This window comes from Ambystoma mexicanum, chromosome 10 (assembly GCF_040938575.1).
Source record: "Ambystoma mexicanum isolate Mex_15411 chromosome 10, UKY_AmexF1_1, whole genome shotgun sequence".
Classification (NCBI taxonomy): domain Eukaryota; kingdom Metazoa; phylum Chordata; class Amphibia; order Caudata; family Ambystomatidae; genus Ambystoma; species Ambystoma mexicanum.
The window spans coordinates 1,597,246,359-1,597,266,837 of NC_090932.1; the positions used below are offsets into that span (position 1 = coordinate 1,597,246,359).

A 20,479-nucleotide genomic window follows, 5' to 3' on the forward strand; every position below is an offset into this window, starting at 1 on the left:
CAACAGCCTCTTTCTAAATCTTCCTGCCTCTACTCTTCGACCTTTACAACTTATCCAGAACAGGACGGCGAGACTTGTCCTTGGCCTCAAGTCCAGGGATCGTATCTCCCCAGCTCTGAAATCTCTTCACTGGCTCCCCCTGGCTGCAAGAATAAAGTTCAAGACTCTCTGCACTGTCCACAAGGCTTTCTGGGGCCTGAGACCGCTCTACCTCCAACGTTCTCTTCTAAAACATCTTCCTTCTCGAACTCTGCGCTCATCCACCTCCAACTCTCTGAGGGTCAGACGCTTCTCCAAGCTGAGAGTTGGGGGCAGATCTATCTCCTCGGCTGGGGCCACCCTCTGCAACAGCCTTCCTGCCTCTCTCAAACTTGAGCAGAACCACCTCCGGTTCTGGAAGAAACTCAAGACCTTCCTTTTCGCTTCTGTATTCTCTCTTCCTCACCCCTGCTGATGCACCCGACTGCTCGGCGCACTGGTCACCCTCTGAACTCTGGCCCAGGCTCCTGCATGTCCATTTGCCCTTGCACTACCTCCTGGCTCCCCACCACTTAAGGATCTGTATCTGCAACCCTTCAGTCCCTTCTTTCTGCACTTTTGAGCCACCCGCTGGCTGCACTTGTGTGTTAAGTGCAGTTCCCCTTTCCCGTCCCCCCTGGCACTTCTCCTGTTCCCTCTTCCCTGCACTTTATTTTTTCCTCCCTTGTTTGCCCCTCCTTGTCTTGTCATGCCTAGAAACACTTGTGTACACCGCATTATAAATGCCACATCATATCATATACCTTATGGGCGGTAATTTCAGAGGCGGCAGATCACATTCTAGAAGGTGAAATGAGGGATGGTTTTTAAGACATTGTAATAGATGGGAAGGAAGCTATGTGTCAGGCAGGAATTTGACCATTGTACCATATGGCCTAGTTGACCGAATTTAGGCTGTACGAAATGATTGCACAACCAAAAATTTGGTCAACTAGGCCATATGGTTCCATTATAGCGAACAAGGGGACCGGGGGTTGCAGGTGTGTCTCCTGTTCCCCTTGTTTGCTATAATGTCAACGGGGGTTGCAGGGTTGTCCCCCGCCTTCGGGAAATTGGAAGCAGGGGACTTTAAAAAAAAAACAGAGAAAGGGACCCTGCAGCGTCAGTCCTGACCCGCGTTGCAGAGACGGAACTGATGCCACAGGGTCAGATGGAAAGCGGACGCTGAAAGGTAAGTGTAGGTAGGGTGGGGATGTATTGGGGGGTAGGAGGGGGCCATGGATTAGTTGATTTTGGCTGTGGCAAAATTGGGTTCGCAACGAAATTGACTACAGTCAATTTTGCCACGAACAATTCTGCTGCGGTCAAATCATACCAAGCCGTCAGCCACTGCAATCAGGCTTGGGTGTGGAATATTGTGTTGAGAGAGCAATGGGCACAAGCTCTGTGTCAAGGAGGTTTTCGTGGTGGAGACAGTCGGGGATTGCCCGGATGTCCAGGCACTATTGATGGTAATGCCCGGTGACGTCACAGACCTTTTTGGGCTTAAGGCAGATGATAGCCTAGAGAAATTACAGGCATCAAAAAATGCAGCAGCGATACACCAGCAGCCAACTCGATCTACCACTCAGAGGTGGAGCGGCAGACCCTTTTGTTAATTCAACTCCTTCAGCCAGAGAGGAAAGGGTCAAACAACTGGGAGACAAGGATAGAGATGTGTGCGAGGCCAGCACGAGGTAGAGGTGGAAAATCTTCTCAACCTAGACTCACCTCTGATGCTGCAGCAGCACCAAAACCAATTTGAGAAAGTCTCACACCTGACTCTAGCATTTCAGGGAATCGTGGGACATTACTTAAGATGCATGGGTGCGACAAGTGTTAGATACTGCCATCCTTTTCTCCAACGCCCTCCAAATTGCCTCCTCCACCCACCCATTCCTCTTTGAATCCAGATCTGCAACTCCAGCAGGAGATTGCCTCCCTGCTGAAGAAAGGCATCATAGAAATGTTGTTTCAAGCAGAAAGGAAGCTGGTATGGTATTCCCTTTACTTCTTGTTATTGAAAAAGGACAGGTAGACTGCAACCCTTCTTAGGTCACCCCTTAGCCTGGCTACATACATCTAATTGTTATACCATTTATTGTTTTCAGTCTTGTTGTTTTGTATTGAGTACCTGCACTATCACTTGTCATTATAGGTGGTGGTTACACATTGTTATTAAAGCACTATTTTGTTTTAGCTTTGTATATTTGCAATTCAGTTGCTAACTCAGTTACATTAAGGACTGGTTAAGACTAAAAATTAACTACCCTTAATGAACTGCACCTTTTACTATATTTAAAAAATCACAAAAAACTACAAATGCATGACTATGAAATGCATCTAACAGCAAAATAAAACAAAAGCTGTATCATTGACATCTATTTCTGTCTGAATTTCTCAATTTCATGAGTACTACTACATCTAAAATGTTCTTGGATGTATATGACATGATAGAATAAATCTAGGCCTACTGCAGTCAATAAGTAGACCCCATAATTTCAGACATCAGAGCAGACCCCCTTTCTGTACCTTGCAACCGTTCTTGGACCTGAGGCGCTTGAACAAGTTTCTCTGGAAGGACACGTTCAAGATGGTAACGCTCCTAGAGATCCTCCAGGCCATGGAACTCAAGGATGTGTTGGTGTCACTCGATCTGCAGGACGCTTACTTTCAATCCAAAGCACAGGAAGTGCCTTAGGCTTCTGATCAGCAGTTCTGACTACCAGTTTCAGGTTCTGTCTTTTAGGCTCATCACTGTTCCAGGGGTCTTCACCAAGTTGTCAGTGGTGGCGGCCAGCACAAGGCGAAGGGGGGATTCATATCTTCCCTTACCTGGGTAATTGGCTACAAAGAGCCTGCTCTCAGGGGCAGGTTAAGGACAGCCTCAGCCGCACCTGCCACTTCTTACACAAATTGGGCTTCTCCCTCAATTTCAAGAAGTCCCTAGTGACAACCTCCCAAACGCTCCAGTTCTTAGGAGCGGTCCTAAACTCCTACCCGGGGAAGGTTTTCCCTCCCAAGATCAGGTCGGTGGACATTCAGCAGATGGCCGCCAAATTCCAGAATGCCCACACATTGCAGGCCCTGGACTTCCTATAGTTGCTGAGTCTCATGGTGTTCTGCATTTCCTAATGCAGAGGGTACAACTTAGAATGAGGGGGGCCCTCAGATCTCAGTAGTCACAGTTCTATAGCAGCATGATGTACCTACTTCATGTCCTGAGCATGGTCTCATTGAACCTCAGGTGGGCCTACCTGATGGCAGGAGAGCCTTTGTGGCAACCATGGCCGGAGGCGCCTGTGAATATGGACTCCACCTGGAAGGGCTGAGGTGCACATCTGAACAAACTGATTGTGAGCGAGTTGTCCCCTGCTGAGATGAAACTGCATATTAAATTGTTAGAGCTGAGGTCTATCAGACTGGTGCTGATGTTTTTTTGCATACGTTAAAGAGGAAATCTGTCCTGATCATGACAGACGACATGGTGGCCATGCATTACATCAATAAGAGAGCAGGCGTAGGGTCAATCCCTCTGTGCGGAGAGGCAATGTAGCTTTGGTTTTGGACATTACGGAACCGGATCTCTTTGTCTGTGTTAGGCAGAAACCTGTGCAGTTCCCTTTGGGAACACTGCACAAGATTTAGGACTACAGGTGTTAGCAGTAAACCCACTTGGTAGCAGTCTGTACCACCCAGATTTACCTGGTAGCTGTGGCTGAGCAGTCAGATTTCCCTCAAGAAGAGTTAGGCAGTATGCAAAGTATACACAATAGGCACTCAGATACAATAGCACAAGCAAACACTTGACCAGAGCTTTGGTATCAAGGTATATAATTATTTATTTAAAAACACACTTATTGAAACACTCCAGCACTATTATTGTAAATCACTCTAAACCCAGTTACTATTATTATATATACATCCCTTATTCCTTATCAGACAAGTCTTAGTTAACTCCACTTATTTCCAGACAGAGGTGAGCGCTTAACTATAGATGGCACTCCAATAAGTTAACGAAAAAGGGAGGGAAAAAGGCAGAATGTAGGAAGATACACCACTCTAAACTTTGGAACACTTTAGCAAGGCAGAAAAGACAAAAGTTACTGGTGAGCCAAAGTCCATCGGCCGGGCCCACTCTTAGAGAGAGCAGAGCACAAATGCGTCCAAGATCACACAATTACAGTAGGCTTTGAAAGTCTTGCCGGGAGTTCAGAAAGGGTTTAGAGAGGCTCAGAAAAGTTTAGCCAGGGTGTCCCAGGCTAACCCAGGTTCGAAAGCCGGGGGCTAAATCTACCCTGTACAGTCGGTTGCAAGGGAAGCCAGGCGGAACACAGTACCTTAGGTGGAAAGGATCCTCCAGCGGGGGCAGTTGTTCCTGGCAGCGGGTGCAAGTTGCAGCGTCGTCCCGAAGAAGAGAAGATCTCGACGTGGAGGAAAGATGAAGGTCGTTGCACTGCCAGGGAAGAAACCAGCCGTGGAGTTTTCCGGTTAAAGGTACTACCCTTTAATTCGCGTTAGGGGTGAAATGTGGTAACCCGGTTGCCGGGGTGCTTGGCATAGGCAAGGCGGCCACGAGATGCTCCAGGAAGCGGAAAAGGAAGCAGACTGGTTATCCCCACCAGTCGAAGGAAGAAGACTCTCCAGGCTGGAGATCTCCTCTGTCGTTGGGAAAAGTGGTGAGACCGTTCAGCAGGGCTCCACCGGTGGTGTCGTCGTAGCAGGTCGGCTCAGCTTCTCCCTCGTCGGATTCTTAGGTCCGGTGGCGACTTCTAAAGTTCCAGTCCCCAAAGCCCTGCTTTTATGCAGAAAACCCCCATTCACTCAGCCTATCTGTCACTCAAACATGCTAAGTGGTGAGCCGGCCGGCTCACCACTTGGGCCAATCAGGACGGAGTGCAACTTGAGTTGCCTAGGCAACTCAGTCCAGGGTGCCTAAATCCCCCTCCGCCCCTCCTAAGTACCCCAGACAGAGTGGCACCACTTTGGAGGGCTTCTGTGGAGAAGCCCGCCAAAAGGTGGAACAAAGGCCTCAACTTGGGTTGGAGTCACAGAAGCGAACACAAACGCCATTTTAGAACCGAGTTCTGGCAAAAAATACCAACCAGAGAATTAATATTAAATAAATAAACAGGCGGTATGTTCGAGGCTATAGGAATTAAATAATTAAAGTTGGTAGCCTCGAACAATGGGAAATCCCATAGAGATATATTCGCGGTCGAATATAAAAAGTAGTATCCACTGCCACCAGCCAAAACTCGATCAGGGGGGACGGAGACGTGCCCCCTCGACTAACAGACCACGGGGCAATCGAATTGCCCCGGCCAGTACGTCCACAATATGATGGTTTGTACTGTTTCTGTTCAGAATTTGCGACTAGTAAAGTCAATGGTGACTTTACATGCCCTGGGAGACAGTAGTCATTTCCAGGGTATGGAGTCTATATTGGGGGGTCACTACGACACCCCTGTGTTACTGCACTGAAGGTGCTGTGTAGCACACATCACAAAAAAACATGAAGCCCTGTGGAGTAAAAGACCCCATAGCCCATTAAACACATCTAGAGTCAAAGAAACACACTCAAATCATGCCCAAGAGTGAGGGTAAAAGAGTCTCACTCTTGGCAGGAGAAAAAAATAAACCCCAAAAATCCAGCAAAGCTGCTGGGGGACTCACTAGGTTAGGAAATTCAGCCTAAACAGAGAATTCTCCCTAACAGTCGGCAGTTCTCCTAGACGGGATGGCGAACACAACAGCGGAGGCCCAGAGCAGTCAGGGTTCAGTCTCCCATGAGTGGGAGTTGTCTGGAAGTTCTTGTGAAGCTCTTCGCCCTTTGGGGAACGCTTCAAGTGTATCTCTTTGCATCTAGTTCACATCTAGAAACACTTGTGTACAGGCGTGTTATAAATGACTTATCATATCATAACAGGAAGTGCAAGCTCTTCTGCTCCAATGAATTTCCCCCAAGAAGAGCACTAGGGGATGCGTCTGTGGTGGGCTGGTATTTTACACTCCTAAATGTGTTCCCACCAATCCCCATCATCACTCAAGGCCTCAGGAGGTTGAGGATGTTCGGAACAACCATGACCCTGCTTGTTTCTGATTGGGCCAGGCGGATTTAGTGCCCTTCCACATTCAGTACCCTTCCACGTAGTGTCCACAGAGAGTCGACCTACTTTCGCAATCGGGACGACTTTTGCTCCATCTCTGCATTAACATCTCCAACGTTTATACCTGGCTACTGAGAGGTTGAGATATAGAGACTGGGATCCATCTGAATATGTTATGGTGGTATTGCTCTCTGCAAGAAGGCCGTCAACAAAGGCTCTGTACTGCTGCTAATGGAAGTCATTCTTTAGCTTGTACAGACCCAAGGAAATGGATCCTTCGCTGCCCAATACATCTACTGTACTCTTTCCTTTTGCGCCTAGCCCAGCAGAGTCGCTACAGTCAAGGGCTACTTGGCTGCACTCTACATCTTCAAGCACAAGCCTGGGGAAGGCTTATACTTCATGACACCAATCGTCATCCAGTTTCTAAAAGGGCTAACAAACACTTTCCCCCTACCCTCTGTGTGGTGTTAGGCTGGGACCTACACTTTGTATTTACTTTCTTAATGGGAGCACCCTTCAAGCCGTTGCATTCTTGCCCACTTAGGCTCCTCACATGTAAGACTGTATTTTTAGTAGCGATTACATCCTACTGCAGAGCAAGCAAACTACAAACTCTCTCATGTGAACCTCCCTTTGCAGTCTTTTAAAAGAGCCTTGAAGTTTTATGTAGCTATACCAAGTAATATCAGATCAGACCACTAGTTTTTCATAGATTACACCGGCCCTAGATCAGGGAAAGGATTGATGAAACAAACAGTGTCAAGGGATGGTGTTGTGTGTTTCTGAATATTACACTGTGCCACTGAAGTATTCAGAACACACTCCACTTTAGGACGTATTGCACACTTTTGTCGAACATTTTCTGCCGCTTTTTTTTACCACAACAATATAGATGGGTAGTTTGGGTAAGGCATATAGAAGAGGTGGGGAGTGGAAGAGTAGTGCTGGGGTCCCCTGCATTTATTTTGGTAAAAACAAAGCAGTAAAATCTGCAGAAATCAATTCTGCAAAATTGCCAATCGGCCAAAGAAATGCGAAGAATGTTCATAGATCCCTGTAGGAGTAGCTGCAGTGTCACCACTCCAAAGAGGAGTACCGACTTTGGACATCTGACAGGCTTCAACATGGTCTTTGCTACACACTTTCACCAAACACTACCCTCAGGTCAAGACACCTGTTGTGGAAGAGCGGTTTTACAAAATCTTTTGTTCCAATATCAATGGGAGTTTGCTTTCTCGTCGTCTTTCAAAAAATGGTACTGCAATGGGAGTCTATCTAAGATGAGGAATCTGTTGAACGACACAATCCATTAGGAGAACAAATGACTTGGCTTCTGTAATGTTCTTTATGATGGACGTTACTCCCATGGATTCCTCATTGCCCTCCCATCCTGCCCCTTGTATAAAGAGTTCCATCCATCTCCCTCTATTACTTTCTGCATCAGGGGGAAATGCGTTTAAGTAGCTTGTATGTCTTCTTTTATGTATTCCCACAACCCTACTTGCATTTGAGCTTGGCTACCTTGGTGGTATTGGGTACAGCATTAAACTGAAGGTCCTCCAGTGCTAAAAGTGTGCTTTTCCCCTTGGTTAATAGACTATGGGCCTCATTACACAGACGGCGGTAAGGGTTTACCGGTAACGGTAAGGGTACCAGTGCCGGTAAACCCTTACCGCCTTACTACGAGATCCCTTTGTGGGACCCTACCTTAAAGGCTGGTTTTACCAGCCGTTAAGGGCGGGACCCGCAAAGGGACCTAGGAGGTAATTACAGTACCGCAATTTGTGGTACCGTAATTACCGCCTTCCCCATTCCCATTGAGCCCTATGGGGGCAAAAATGGGAATGGGGAGGGCCATGGTGAATGGGGAATTACCGCCCCCACACATCTTAGAATAGGGCGGTAATTCCGCCATTCACCATGGCGGACTCGGTAAAATACCGGCGGCAACCATGGCGCTAATAGCGCCCTGGTTACCGCCGTCTGTGTAATGAGGCCCTAAATCTTCTAGGGCCAAATTGTTACCATGGTTTAAACTGGTGAGGGGTTTGCCCCATCGTCTGGGCATGACTGAAATGTGGGAAAATCCAGTAAAATCGAAGGCTGCCATAACCAATCACTTTCCTAGATTTCTGAATGCGAAATGCGCTTAAGATAGCTTATTGACCGTTTTCATGAGGTGAAACCAGCCTCGACTTTGTACCACATTTGGATACAGTGGAAATCGCGTACTGTGCTCTCTCTACGTTAGATTCTGTTAGCAGCTTTTACCTTGTATTGAGATAGTAGCAGGGGAGCTTGTTTCAGTAGTGCTTCAGCGCCACCTATAGGCTAAAACTATTGCATTAGAGTACTGATAGGGAGAATTGGCATATGAGTGACACAAAGCTTGTAGGTGTTTGGTTATTTGGCCACCCATTGACTGGCCATGCTAATCCCTATGGCCATTCCCACCCAGTTCTGGGCCCCATCCGCCCAAAACACCTCCTCATGGGAACTCTTTGAGTTAGCTTTATCCAAGCCTTACCATCAAATTGTGTACTATAAGTGCCTGTCAGTGTTTTCTCAAAGCAGTCTTCTGAGAGTTAATTACTTAATTGCAGTTTTAAACGCACAACTGCCGTAATACAAATGTCTTAATCAGCCAGTCGTCAGCCACTCCATTTATATGCATTATGCGTGTCCTTCAGTGAAGTCCTGTTAAAAACAAGCATTGGCAAAGCCAACAGTTTTGGCTTGTGTAGAAGTATTAGGCATTTGGAAGGCACTGCTATTAGATGCCCACGTATTCACACTATTATGCAGCTGCTACCATAAATGGCTAGTTAATACCACTATGCAAGTGCCTGCATGTGCCTTCCCCATGCCTGTACACAAGGCTAAACTGTTGGCATTGCCAATGCTTGTCATATGTATGTCCCAATTATATCAGACACAGGAGAGAATGGCCAACACCCGAATTTCCTGAATTGTATTATTCACACAATTGTATACTGTATTCAAATTTGACTACCTACCACTGATTTTTGGCATTGGCGAGTATTTATACTGGGCATAGGCCCCGCACAGTCAGAGATTTGCGGAGATGTTATTGTATTGTGATAACCTACAATTTTACGCCAGCTTTACGTTTCCAATTGTTTGCTTTGGTAACCTTTTTATGCTATTTTATTTTATTGCTGAATGTAATTCTGGACCCTTCTGTTTGAATTTTTTTTTATCTATAACTTTTAAAAATGTAGTTTAATGCACATATTTATGAGATGTTAAATAGCATTACTTGCTTTGTTTTTGTGCGGGAATAAAATAAATGGTATTTTATTAAGTGGTGTATTTTTTTATGTTTTTCATGCACTGAAATTGCTATTATGCGTATGTATTTATTTTATGGAAATGTGTGTTCTGGATAAAGGATTGATTGGCTTGACTGGATTTGTGTTAGATCTGCTTTTATGGAGAGCTGACTTATAGTTTACATGATAGTATCCTAGTTTTCTCACTTACACAGGCCACCTGTATACTGTTACCTTATTTTTGTTACAAAGATCTCTGAGTATGTCAGTGCCATACAATCTCAAATGAACTAAAGCAAAATATGATGTGAGATGTACTGGGAAGATAACAGACTGTGAATAGAAACATATAGTTTTTTAAAACTGGTGATTTTAATGTGTGTCCTGTTAGGATGGATTTTCAGAGTCGACACTATGGAGCGATTCGGAGAGGACACCCTCTTCTGGTCAACAGGGAAAGGCACTGATGTCTAACCAAACTCTTTCAAGGCAGTGTGACTGAGCAGTAGGGCTTAGACTTAACAGAGTATGAGAGTGGTAAACGGTTCATTTAAGCACACGTGGTGCACTCCTAATACCACAAGTTAGGCAGAATATATATAAATACAATTATCTTTTTAGGCTTGGAACAACTCTTACAATTAAAATACACAGGCACATATTACACTTAATATACACTACTATTATATACACATTCACTTTTTGGGCTGCTCTAGCTACAGAGCACTAGCATTTTATTTTTTAAACACAGTTAGATCTGCAATAGAGCAAAGTAGTGTAACCAAGTAAATCAAGAAAGAACAAGGTAACAACCAATTTAGTGAAGTAATATGTATGTAAAGATGGAGTTAAAATACAGTACACAATCTTAGATTTCTCCAGCATGGGGTCTTGCATGGATTCACATGCTCATGAATATTTGCCGTCGTCAGGCTGGGAATCCCCAGTAAAATTAAAGCAGTTTAGCTTTAAGCTAAAAACTGCTTGCCGATTCTATAGCCTATTGGTGTCACTTTCGGTCATACTGCCCTAGCCAATGACGCTTAGCCACCACAGGTGGAGCTTAAGAGGATATCTTCAGAGTTTTAATGCACACGTTTTGTGTTGGGAGTCCTTGTGTTTCCATCCTCAAATCTGTTAACTTTTTTGCCGTTGTGACTAACAGTTGGGTCCCATTGCCAGAGGAGATCATTTTCCATCATCGGATCTCCAACTCTTGGTACACCACAGGCCCAGGCTTGGGTCTTCGCTTCGACACCATGGTGGACGCCACAAAGAAAAGTCACTTCGGGGCCTGTGAAAATGGTGGCCTGAAGAACCTCATCAACGAAGATCAGCATCTCGGTTTCATCTACTGCCTACATCCCGATGGACAGATGTTCGATTTGCCCAGGCCCTCTCCTCCAAGACAAAGACATGGAAGGACTGCCATTGGAGGTTAGTGACATGGGTCGAGGAAGGGGAAGGCCTCTTACACGGCCTATGGGGCGTAGTCATGCCTCTTCCAGGGCTGACAGGTCCAAAGAGCATGCTCCCTCTGGCAAAAAGAGGTTGCGATCGTTTGAGGATGCTTCCCTGGAGAAGATCCAAAAAACGTGAAATCATCCCACGCTCCCTCGTCTTCATCAGTGTCAGTCGCTGTGGCTGTGGGACCCAGATTTGAGAAACGCCAGACGCCATAACCGGCTCCGTCGACGGTTAGCCTGCCGGCAAGCCGATCAGTTCGTCCATGAGGAAATCGCTGACACCATCGGCCAAACATAAGACCTAGTCAAAGGGCAAGTTGTCCAAGGACTCTTCAGCGGCTCAATCGTCATCGACACAAGCCTCGTCGAGGACCTCATCCATCGATGAGTACATCATTGTCAACCTCATCTACAAAGATTAGCCTTCCATAGATGGCTTCATTCACACCAAAGGGCTCATTGACGACTGTCACTGTTGCCACTACGACGCTTATGATGCCCAGAGTCTCCTTACCACCTAGATCTCCGTCTACAGTTCCGTCAACAGTAACGTCAACAACGGCACCTTTTATTACTCTGCATGCTCCTGTCATCTACTACTTCCCTAATAGCTTGGATGTGGTGAGGGACATGCATCCACCTAAGGATTTCCTGCCTTGACCTATAAGGGCCACACCACTTTTCACCTTGGCCCCTCTAGGATCCCCCAGGAGGTCGCCAACACACTACACTAGTTCAGAGGAGGACCTACCAGAGGGTTTTTACTCTGACCAGGAGGATGGTCAAGGGGAGCCCAAACCCATTATGCCAATACTTCAGCAAGGGGCACCATCTCACCAGCCTTCTTAGCCTTTTAGCCCTTCACTTCTGGGCCCAGTTCCAGTACCTACACTTAAACCAAGGGATAGGTCTTTGGACATTATGACCACCTTGCACACACTGTTGGCTGAGATCCAGCAGTGACTGCTCCCATTACTTTTCCAACAAGGATCCTCCGAGGCCTACTCAAGCTCAGCCAATGCCTCCTCATTCGGACCCTGTTACACCTCAGCCATTACTGGTTGCGCCGCCCCCTGTGGTAGACGAAGCTGCTCAGACAGACACTGATACTGTCCCAACTGGTATGCAAGGCACGGATGACTTCGATGATTACATTCCTGCGGACGGGAAACCCCCAGACGTCAATGCGCCCTCCAGGGCCTATCTTCCAGATGAGTTTAGGTCCTTCCACTCCATGATCTATAGGGCTGCAAAGCTGTTCAACCTAGCACCGAAGGAAAAGAAAAAGGAAATTTCCTTTTTGAGCAAAAGGAATCCTCCAGGAAGTCCATCATTTCAGTTTCCCTGTTAGATGACATTTGGAAGGATGGCATATTGGTCATGAAGACCCCCTAATACCACTTCTGCGAAAAGGGATTGCTTGGAAAAGAAGTACTGGGTTCCAGACTCGGCTCCTAAGTGCCAGTTCTCGCCAGACTCAGTGGTTTCGGCCGCTACTAGGAAGAGGTCTTCCAGCCCGTCTTCCTCGTCTATGGTTCCTTCGGACCAAGAGGATAAAAACCTTGATGCAACAGAGAAGCGCATCATCTCAACTGCAACATTGACGATTAAGGCCACCAATGCCCTCGCCATTCTCTCTCGAGATATGACAGGGAGTTATGGTACAAGTTGGGGCCCATCGTCCAGTTCCTGCCTGACGCCAAGAATCCAGAAGCCCTGGCGCTTTTTTGCTCTATGGGGAGGTTACCTTCGACCATGCGATCACTGTCGGCCTCAACATTGCTGATTCAGTCTTTCGCCAGATGGTCATTGGTGTTGTCCTCCGCTGCCAGGGTTGACTCAAAGCCACCATTTTCTGCATTGATGTGCAAACAAAGGTGATTGACATGCTATTAGATGGTGATAACCTCTTCAGAAAGTCCATAAAGACTGACACTGAGACGGTGTGTTCTTTAGGCACCCTCCAGCAGAGGGAGCTGTCCTTTCGCTCCTCAAAATGGAGAGTCTCAAGATCATTGAAGGGTTTTACCTCCTGTTGTCCCGTTCAACCACCCAGGAGGCTTATAGTTGACGCTCCCAAGCTTTTGGGAGAGGCAACCAGCGTCGTCGCCCCCCATCCAGGGCGAAGGCGCTGAAGCAGGCTTCAACTGGTCCAGGGCCCGCGCCCCAACTTCTGCACCCTCATGGGAGGCCAGTTATCGCAATTTGTCAATCAATGCGAAAGATCTCCACAGAAAAATGGGTGCTCAATGTCCTTCGACATGTGCACGGTCTGGAATTGGAGGACAAATGGCCTAACAAGCCACAACAAGAACTGCACATGGCACGGCTGTTTAAGGAGGTTCAAGTCATGCTAAGCAAAGGGGTGATAGTACCAGTCCCTCAGCACCTCCAGAGTGTACTCCAGATACCTTCTGGTAAGGAAGAAGTCAGGATGGTGGAGACCCATTCTAATCTTGCGACGCCTCAACAAGTTCCTCAAATCCCAAAAGTTCAGGATGGCCACGTTGCAACATCTGCTCGACCAATTGGGGGAAGGAGATTTCCTGGCGACCCTCGACTTGGAGGATGCTTCCATATCCTGATTCATTGCAAACACCAGAAGTTCCTGCGTTTTGTCGATCAGGGCACCATTACCAGTTCAAGGCTCTGCCCTTCAGCCTGAAATCAGCCCCAAGGGTGTTCACCAAATGCTTGGCCCCGGTGGCAGCGCATCTGCGCCGTAAAGAAATCCATGTCTATTCTTACCTGGACAATTGGCTCATCCGATCCCGTTCTCATGCGCTGCCAATCCATCTCACTGCAGAGACCATCCAGGCCCTGACTTCTCTGGAATTCTCAATAAACTATTGGAAGTCCTGTGTAGCACAATCTCAGAACACACTTTTCCTGGGTGCCAGCCTCAACACACTCTCATGTCTGGTGGCTCCTTCGGAAGAAGGCCATCCTGGGGAAGGTCCAACGGCTGTCAACAGCTTCCGTTGCAACAGTTCTTTCTATCAAGTCCCTGCTGGGGATGATGTCCTCCTGCATCCATCTAGTCGCCTTTTGAAGACTACAGATGGGACCCCTTCAAGAGTTTCTGGATGCCAGATGGTAGCAAGTCACCAGCACATGGAACAACAAGATCACCCTCAATCGGGCATTCTGTTAGGCCTTGCAATGGTGGTCAGTTTGCCTGCATCTCTCACAGGGCACTCTTTCAGATCCCTGCGTATCAGGCGACAGTCACGACCAACACCTCCCTAGAGGGTTGCGTGCCCCACACATGGCATTCTCACTCCAGAGGACTCTGGCTCCCGGAAGAGAAGGAGTTGCACATGAACGCCCTGGACTGCGGGCAGACTTCTGGGCCCTCTGGTCTTTTCAGCCTCAGATCCAGGCGAAGGTGTTGCTGGTCTTTACGGACACCAGCACCACCATGTTTTACTTCAGGAAGCAGGTGTGACGCCCTCCCCCGCTCTCTTTCTCTGTGGAGGCACAGAATCTGTGGTTCTGGGCCATTGCTCAACTCAACACATGTTTCCCATCTCATTTCACCTAGCAGGCGTCCAGAAGACCATTGCAGACTCTCTCAGCAGGGAGATGCGGTCCTGCCACGAATGGGAGCTCCAGCAAGCACAAGTGTCTTGTCTCTTCAACAAGTGAGGTCTCCCTCAAATCGACTTCTTTGCTACAACTGGCAATGCCAATTGTCAGATGTTTGCTAGCTGGTACCCTCAGTCGAGGAGTCTGGGGCACGTCTTCTCATTCCCTTGGAAAGGCCTCTTCCTGTTTGCATTACCGACGATTCCTCTGTTGCTGGGAGAGGTCAACACACTCAGATTCTGCCACTGTAACATGATCCTCATTGCACCGGCGTGGCCAAGGCAAATCTGGTACTCAGACCTTGTCCATCTGATGGTGGTGTAGGGAAGGCATGGGGCCTTATTATGACCCTGCCGGTCCGGAAAGAATGGTGGTGGTAAATCCGCCACCACTGTTCTTTCCGGACCAGCTGATTGAGTCCTGCAGGCGGGAGGTGTCACTCCCGCCAGGTCTCACCTGGGACTCCGTGGGAATGGGGATTAACAGAATTCCGCCTCCGGAATTACCGGGGCACCGGGGTTGTAATACCCCGGTGATTCCGGCAATCACAGAGGCGGAATGGTAATACGAGTCCGGCGGTAACCTGCCAGAATTTCCGGCACGGTTACCCCTTGACTCGTAATGAGGCCCATGGTATCACAATTATTGACACTGACACAATTGATATAATTTTTAAAACCTTTATTGAAAATGTTGGTGTAGGAGAAATTCCTATTCTGCCCTATAAGTAAGATGGGAGTAGTCTCGACCATCAAACGATGAATAAAACTGTCCTAGTGGAGTCTGTCAAATCAAAATGGCCTATGCTAACAAAACCCTTTCATGTTTAGATAATGTTTATCTGAAGGCAGTATCGTTGTTACTGATGGGTGGTCGCCTCAGTTATGTCTTGTCCATATGCATAGTTTTTTGTGCGCTCCTATGCCCTCAGGCCACTAGTGTGTGGTACAAATGTATAAACTGAACTAACGCCTCACGGCATCGCGTTCATTCAAACGAAATACTCACTAAACATGTCCGCCATGGATCTGGAAGACGGGACTCCATTTGGAGCCCCTCTTCCATTTCCACGGCAGCCACAGAGGACACCGGGTGGAAGCAGCAGTAGCTACCACGCTAAGCAGCTAAGTGGGTAGGAGGGTGTTAAAATGAAGAAAGGAGGGGAATATGGCGGGCGGGGGAAGCAGCCATCAGGTGGATCGATCGGAATGCAGGATTGCATCGGTAAATACAGCCCGTGTTCTGAGCAACCTGATTGGTTGCACACCCGTTCCTGGGTGCTAATGGCCATTTCAACATTGTGTTAACCAAAGCTTATAATGAAGTCAATGTTTCTGCAAAAACTAACTATTTTCCCCCCTTTTCCTTCTCTTTCATTTGATGTAGTGTGGTGTCATTGAATGCATTCCTGACTGTACATCCCGTGACCAGTTGGGCCGGCAGACGGACTTCGGCATGTACGATTATTTCTTAAGACAATATGGGGATGAGTCCACCCTTGCTTTCCAGAAGGTAGATTTCTAGTTTTCAGAAACGGTGCATGTTGCTTGTCTGGGAAGAGTTGTGTGGTTAACATGTTTGCCACCTAGTGGCAGAATAGTGCAGAAAAGATCCTGTAGCAAAAATGCATTTTTACATGCTGGCCCTCGTTAGGTCAGAAATCCCATGTTGGTATTCTTTTTATTGACTCTAGTAGTCCCTGTTAGGGCAGAATTTCATTTTCTTTTGAAAATCACATTTTTATTATCATTTTTGTAACACATGAAATCACTGTTATTTCGTTACACTTTCAACAAGAAAACATTTGGTTCATCTCAGTGTTCGAGATCTCTTCTCCCCTCTCCCTCCCCCCTTGCATAGTCCATAACCAAAATAGAACAAATAGAATTAAACACAACTTCCTTAACAGTCGCATCTGCCTTGCACCTCCGTAAACCCCCACTGGTTTCTTCGCCACTCAGCGTCCATACCTATTGAAAAAAGGGACCCATTTGCCCTCTATGTCCGTGCAGGTTTCATCCAGCAAGTGCGTAAGGTAGTCCATGTCATAAATTGATTGTGCCTTCTGCACCCAGTCTGTCTCCGAATGTGCGCACCATGTGACCCTCTTCTCCCACTATACATGTGGCTTTTCCAGTGTTGGGCCACGTAACTGCGTGCAGCCTCCAGCAAGGTGTGCCCGATGTGACCCTCTTCTCCTGCTTCTACGTGCACCACCTCCACCCCAAACAGCAGCAGGCTTGGCGATAGTTCCCTACTGCCAGGGATGGACTATCTTGTAAGCCTGCATTCTGTATTGCTCAGAGATGTCTATTGACAAGTCGCTAGCTCATTTATTCCTTACTGGTAGACATTCTTCGAGGTCACCCTTCTTCAATTCTGTGTATATCCTCGAAATGCGCACTTTAGTCCCACTTCCTTGCAACGGGATCCCTTTGAAGGGGGTTAGCTCCCTGCAAACATTCTCTCAACATACCCAGATAGTCTTCTAGCTTGGCCACGGGTAGAAAATCACCACCCTCCCATAGATGGCCTGCCCTTGATAGTCCTGCCTTCATGCCTCGAAACACTTGTGTATAGGCACATTACAAATGCCATATCATATCATACCAGGCCTGATAACGCCCTGGTTCAGCAATCTCATTGCACAGCGGTGGCACCCATATACATCTGAGTGGTGATGGCCACGAAGAGAGCCTTTGAGTGCTTGACCCCCTCCCTCCACACTGACCAAAATACCGCCAGAAACTGGTGTGCCAGCACCCTTTGGGGAATATCTCGCTGTGGAACCCAGAACCATTCTCCCAGCGTGATTGGCGTCAGGACCTGGTTGTCCATGTGGACCCATTGATTCTCTGTCTTCATGTCAGTTTGGTCAACCATGATCCGCAATTGTGCTTCTTTATAGTATGCCGCCAGATTGGGAAGATCCACTTCCCCCGCGTCCCAGGACTGAACCAATGTTCTGTATGCCACCCTTGGTCTTGCCCGCACCCACAAGAAACGTATCAGTGCCCTCTGGATCGTTGCCAAGAAGGGGGATGGGACCACTATCGGGAGCATTTGGAGTAAAAATAGAAACTTGGGGAGGACTGTCATCTTAATATAATTATGACGGGCCGGCCAAGAGAGCGTGTGCCGTCCCCACCGATGCAGGTCTAGCTGTGTCTTATCCCAAAGTGGGATGTAGTTATTGTCAAAGAGATTTGTCATTTGCCTAGTGACTTCCACTCCCAAGTACCTGGATCCCTCTTTTTGTAGCTTGAACCCCCTGTCCCATTCCTGACTCGGAACACTACCGACTTCCCGAGGTTGACCTTGTACCCCGATAGCTCTCCATATGCTCGGAGACCCTGGAGGAGCGCAGGGATCGATGTCCCTGGTTCCGTTACAAACACATCATCTGCAAAGAGGCTCACTTCATATTATATTCCCCCCTAAACTGACTCCCCTCACCTCAGAGTTGTTCCTCACCTCTGCCCAGGGTTCCATCACTAACGCGTATAACAGGGGGCGAAGGGGCATCCCTGTCTGGTGCCCCGGCTCAAGCATATCGCCCTCGAAACCTCTCCGTTAACCACCACTCTTGCCCACGGTGCTGATTACAGGGCCTCAATCCACCCCATCCACCTGGCTCCCATACTAATCTTTCCCAGTACCCCCTTATGAATGCCCAGTTCACCCGGCTGAAAGCCTTTTTGGCATCTAGTGAGAGGAGCACTGCTCCCTCTCTCCTCACCTCTGGGGCCTGGAGTATGTGTCAAGTCTTGCACATGTTATCAGAGCCCTGCCTGATCCGAATAAACCCTGACTGGTCAGCATGCACCAACCATGGCATGAGTAGCTCTAACCGTGACACCAGTATCCTAGCAAATATCTTGGCATCAGTTTTCAACAGAGAGCTGGGGCGGTATGAACCACAATATGTTGGATGCTTACCCTGCTTGGGTATTACCGCGGTAAGTGCTTCTAGAGTGCGGGATATATGCCACAGTTTGGATTTAATTAAAGAGTTGGCCATGGGTTTCGCTAGCAGTTCCTGATATTGTTTATAGAAGGCTGAGGTGTAGACATCTTCCCCTGGTGCCTTCACCGACTTTAGGTGGGTTATGGCCTCCAACAATTCCCTCCCAGTAATTTCCACCCTAGGGTAACCCTTTACCAATCGGTCATTCTTGGCATTGGGTGCTTCCTCAGGTATTCCTGTATAGCATGCCCTTTTTCTCACAGGGGCTGCTCGTAGAGGTTCTTGTAAAAGTGAGCAAAGCATTCAGGGATGTAGCTCTGGCCTGCCATAAGATCCTCCTCTGGCGTCCACTCTTCTCTCCACCCTTCGCGCCTTTTATTCTGTTGGCTAGTAGGGTCCCTACTCAATCGCCTCTTTTGTAATATTGCTGTTTGGTATATCGCAGTTGTTTTTACAACCTCCCCAATCAGGAGTGTATGTAGCTCCTGTTGCTTATCGCGCATCTTTGCCAGCAACCCCTCCTGGTCCACCCACAGTCGCGTAAGCTCTGTCCTCATTGCTCCAAGGTCCGTCCTCAACCTCCCCTCTATTAGCCCTCTCTCTCTCACTTCTTACGGGTGCCTTCCTCTATAATGAAGCCCCTAAACTTTGCCTTAGCCGCCTCCCAGACCATTTTCCACTGCATTTCCCCTGTGGCGTTTGTCTCCAAGAAGTGCTCAATCTCTTTCCAGAGATATTCCCTAAAAACTGTCACTGTGAAGGCTGTCGTTACATCTCCACCTCAGGGTTCCTGTCCTGTCATTTCCACACCCCTTCCCACTACTACCATCTTGTGGTCCGACCAAGTCACTAACTCCACTCTCGGTGACTCAACCATTACCCCCTGCTACGTGGGGACCAGCAAAAAATCGATGATCATGTAGGTTAGGTGTGGGGGGGTGAGAAAAAGGTGTAACCACCCACCTGGGGGTTTCTAGATCTCCACATGTCTTCCCAGAAGTGGTCTTGAGGGAGCTGTGACAGCACCTTGTGTTCCCTCCCCTGCGGTTTTATCCAGTCCCCCTGTGCCGACCACCAATCCACAGCAGGAACTACTATGGCATTAATATCGCCTCCCACCATTGTCGGTCCCTCCCCCCTGCACTAAAATGATTTTCCTGAGAAAAGACAATTGATGTACATTGGCATATAAAGACACCAGGGTGATAATTATCCAGTTGAGATGCCCCTTTAAGCCCTAAACCATCCTCCAAAACCCCTCTGCACCTGCACCTCCGTCTGCTGAGATGAGCGCGCCAGGACAATGCCCACTCCGTTCTTCTTTCTAGCCCTGTGAGAGGCCCAATACTGCTGACCAATTTCGGCCCCTTTCATTGCCCTCTTCGCCCCTTGTTTTTAGCGAGTTTCCTGCAGGAAAAGTACTTGTAGCTCTGTTTTGCGGAACAGAGCAGCCATTAATGACCGTTTGTTCGGGGAGTTCAGTCCCTTTACATTGTGTGGCCAGACCTTCCAATTAGCCATTGTCAGGCTGCAATGAGGGTCCTTCTTAACACCCCAGGGGTAACCCCTCCCTCCCTTGGCCGCTGCGACTATGTTATGCATGTATTCCCCCCACCCCCACGTGATAGCGAACTCGCCAACCCACTCAACGTGTACCTTGTCGTCCACTCACCAAAACCACACTCCCTTACTTTATTCAGTAACTTCATGACAAGCCCCCTTTGGCTGATTCGCCTGGACTTTCCTTGGTTTCCTTGAAGCTGATGCCTTCCTACGACTCTTTGGTTGCGCAAACGTGCTGTTGATCGTTCTCGCAGCCTGCGCTGTCCATCGTTCTCTTGGAACGTCCCTTCCTTCCTTAACTCTGCCAACAACCGGGTCGATTCCTCCCCTTGTTTTAGTTCATACTCTTCTCCCATGCTCAAAAGAGAGGGCTAAGGGGAAGCGCCAGCAGTAACGCACCCCCTCCTTCTGCAGCCACTGTCCCAAGGGTCTACACTTCCTCCTCTGCTCCAGCGTATAGTTGGACAGGTC

General features: G+C 48.0%; 1 protein-coding gene across 2 annotated transcripts in view; it reads left to right on the forward strand.

The window, feature by feature from the left end:
• Positions 1-20,479, forward strand: part of PI4KA (phosphatidylinositol 4-kinase alpha) — a 2,470,135-nt gene that overhangs the window by 2,218,473 nt on the left and 231,183 nt on the right. For both annotated transcript variants that reach the window (XM_069619956.1, XM_069619957.1), the window contains one exon: positions 15,865-15,990. In XM_069619956.1, coding sequence (XP_069476057.1) covers positions 15,865-15,990 — 126 coding nt within the window. The remainder of the gene's footprint in view (positions 1-15,864; positions 15,991-20,479) is intronic.